At 19.6% G+C, this 2982-nt stretch overlaps 1 protein-coding gene across 1 annotated transcript; it reads right to left on the bottom strand.

Annotated features, from left to right (window-relative positions):
• Positions 1-759: 759 nt before the first annotated feature.
• DICPUDRAFT_74408 (uncharacterized protein) lies at positions 760-1523 on the bottom strand (the record flags this gene model as incomplete). Its single annotated transcript, XM_003283394.1, has 2 exons — positions 760-936; positions 1005-1523. 2 exons carry the CDS (start codon positions 1521-1523, stop codon positions 760-762), a joined length of 696 nt encoding a protein of 231 aa, XP_003283442.1.
• Between the last annotated feature and the right edge of the window lie 1459 nt (positions 1524-2982).

The following is a 2982-nucleotide window of genomic DNA, read 5'->3' on the forward strand; positions in this document are numbered from 1 at the left end:
CTGGACAAAAACTTTATACACTATTCATTAAACTAAATAGAGTAGATGTAATTCATCATATCTTTCCAAATCAGAAATTGGATAGAATGATAAAAAAACCATTAGTCTCCTTTATAGGTAAATTCAATTTAATCCACTCATTCAACTTTCTAAATCTAGCTTTATTAGATTCTAATGGAAAAACCTACAAAGATATTCTACACTATGGTTACGTAACTCTATTCAGAATGTATTTAAATTTTTTAAAATCGAGATCAAATGACAATAATAACTATGATAAACAATTAATAGAAATTAGAAACTATATAAAAAACAATGAAAAACTAAAAGAGTTTAATTTAGAATTTTAAAAAAATAATAAAAACCAATTTTTCCTTAAAATAAACTTTTAAATATAAATATAAAAATAAAATATTTTTTAAAATAACAAAATTATTATAATTTTCAAATATAAAAATAGTATTATTTATTTTTTTAATTTGAAAACTATCCACCATGATTATGGTATCCTATCAGAAATTTTTTTTCTACAAACATTATAAATACCATTTGTCATATTATTTTTTAAAAGATGAAAAAATACAATTTGATATACTCTATTTTCTTCATCTTTTAAAAAAGTTTTTAGATGGCTATTTATAATATCCAAAAATAAATATTGAAGAAATTTATATAAATTTTTTTTTTTTTGTAATTTAATTTAATTTATTTTATTTTAATTTATTTTAATTATTTTATTTTATGTATAAATCAAAATAATTAATTTATAGTTAGTCTATTTGTATAATATTTAGATCTACCATTGATATACTCTATACAATCTTGCATAGTTATTTCTAAACCACAGTAATCTTTTGCAAAATCATTTATAATCGAAAACTTCCACTCTAACAAATCTCTATCTGTTTTATAATGGTCCATAAACCACTTTTCAAACTAGATGTTAAAAAAAGTAAAATTAATATTATTTTTTAAATTTAAAATACAATTTAAAAAATGATTACCCTTCTACCATCTAAAAAATTAAACAAAACCTTTACAAACATCTCTTGATTTAATAACATTTGAATATCGTAACATCTACATAAAACTCTATTTGAATAATCCAAAAAAATATTCACCATCATTTCGATTACATCTTTTTCGTTGTGACTTTGCAAAGGACGATAATGAAAATATTTGATAAAGTAATCTATTGCCAACAGTCTGAATGCAACATGAGTACGGTCAAAGTTGAAATGTTTGAACATTTTTACTACCCATTTTAAAATATCAGAGTTCATACAATTGTTTCTCATTATAAACTCTAGGAATTGGCAGTTCTCTATAAAATCTATATCTTTGCATTCGTAATATTGATATATTCTTTCTTCGTTATGATATTCATATGGAGGATGGGTGGGTATTTGAGTTTTTTTTATTTTAATATCTTTTATTATTGAGTTTTTATTTTCCAATATATATTCGATTGTATTTATTCTATTATTTAAGATAAAATTTATATCTGATTTTGAGTCACACATTATATTACTATTTTATTATTGTAATATAATTATTTTATAATTATTATTACCCTTATGGTTTATTTAATTGATTTGTTAATGTAAAAAAAAATAATTAGAAAAAGTTAATGTGTAAATTATTTTTTTTTAAATATTTAATAATTTAAAAAAAATTAAATTAAATGTTGTGTGTTGAAAGTGTGAATTTAAAAATAAAAATATAAATAAAATGATGTATTAAACAATAGTATCATTGTGATATTATTTTTATGTTTGTTTGTTAGTTTGTTTGTTTGTTTGTTTTCATTTTTAGCTAACCACTTGTGACAAAAATATAAATATATATTGTTTTGATAGTGCACAAACAGATCTGTTTGTTTATTTGATATGGTAAAACACATTTTTAAAAATTGAAAAAATTTTAAAATAATAAAAAAAAAAAAAAAAAGCAAATATTTGACCACAGATAGATACACACACACATTTAAACTGTACTGGTGGGTTGTGGGGTGAATACAAAAATAAAAAAAAATTACAGAGATGTGTCCATTTTAAAGTTATATATATATTTTTTTCAAATAATTTAGATTTTAAAAATAGATCTAATTAAATTGACAATATTTAATTTTGGGTATTTTTAGAAAATACTAAATTACTTTAAAATAATGAATAATTAGAAAATATTTAATATATATATTCAAAAAAGAGCATCAATACTCCTATCTATCAAGTTTGGTTGCAATTCAGTAGGTGTATGAAATCTAAATAGAAGAAAGAATGAAAAAAAAAGTAATCTGCTTATCAACAAAAACATTCCAAAAAAAAAAAAAAAAAAAAAAAAAAAAGAAAAGATCGAAAACTTGTGGTGTCGCTCTTAATTTAAGAAAAAGAAATATAGTTTTTATCATCTTCTGTGAGGAAAATCTATATTTTAAATAAAACTATAATGTAATTAAAAAAAAAAAAATTAATCAGTTAGAGAAATAAAATAATCATTAAATAAATTTATTAATATAACCATATAGGCTATCGGGATATCAAATTACCAAAAAATCAAAAACAAAAAAAAAATAAAAATAAAAATAAAAAAAAAAAATTAAAAAAAAAAAAAAAAACCTTTTCACTTTTCGTTTTTTCATATTTTTTTATATTACAAATTTTCATAGCGGTTCTAAAAATTTTTATTATACAACAATAAAGAAATCAAAGGTGACCTTTATATAAATATTTATCAAAAAGTACATTGGCATGAATAATTTTTTTTTTAAACTGTATGTATAACGTGTCTCAAAGATATCTTTAAACCATAATCACCACCCAGCCCCCAGAAATAAATAAAAAAAAGTGTTGTAAATTAAAAAAAAACTTTTGGGGCCAGTTAATTTAAAGCCGAAATAAAAAAAATTTTTTTTTTTTTCTTATTTTTATTTTTTTTTTATTTACATTTTTTTTATTTTATTTTTCTAAAAGTATTTATAAA

This window comes from Dictyostelium purpureum (assembly GCF_000190715.1).
Source record: "Dictyostelium purpureum unplaced genomic scaffold DICPUscaffold_7, whole genome shotgun sequence".
NCBI lineage: Eukaryota > Evosea > Eumycetozoa > Dictyosteliales > Dictyosteliaceae > Dictyostelium > Dictyostelium purpureum.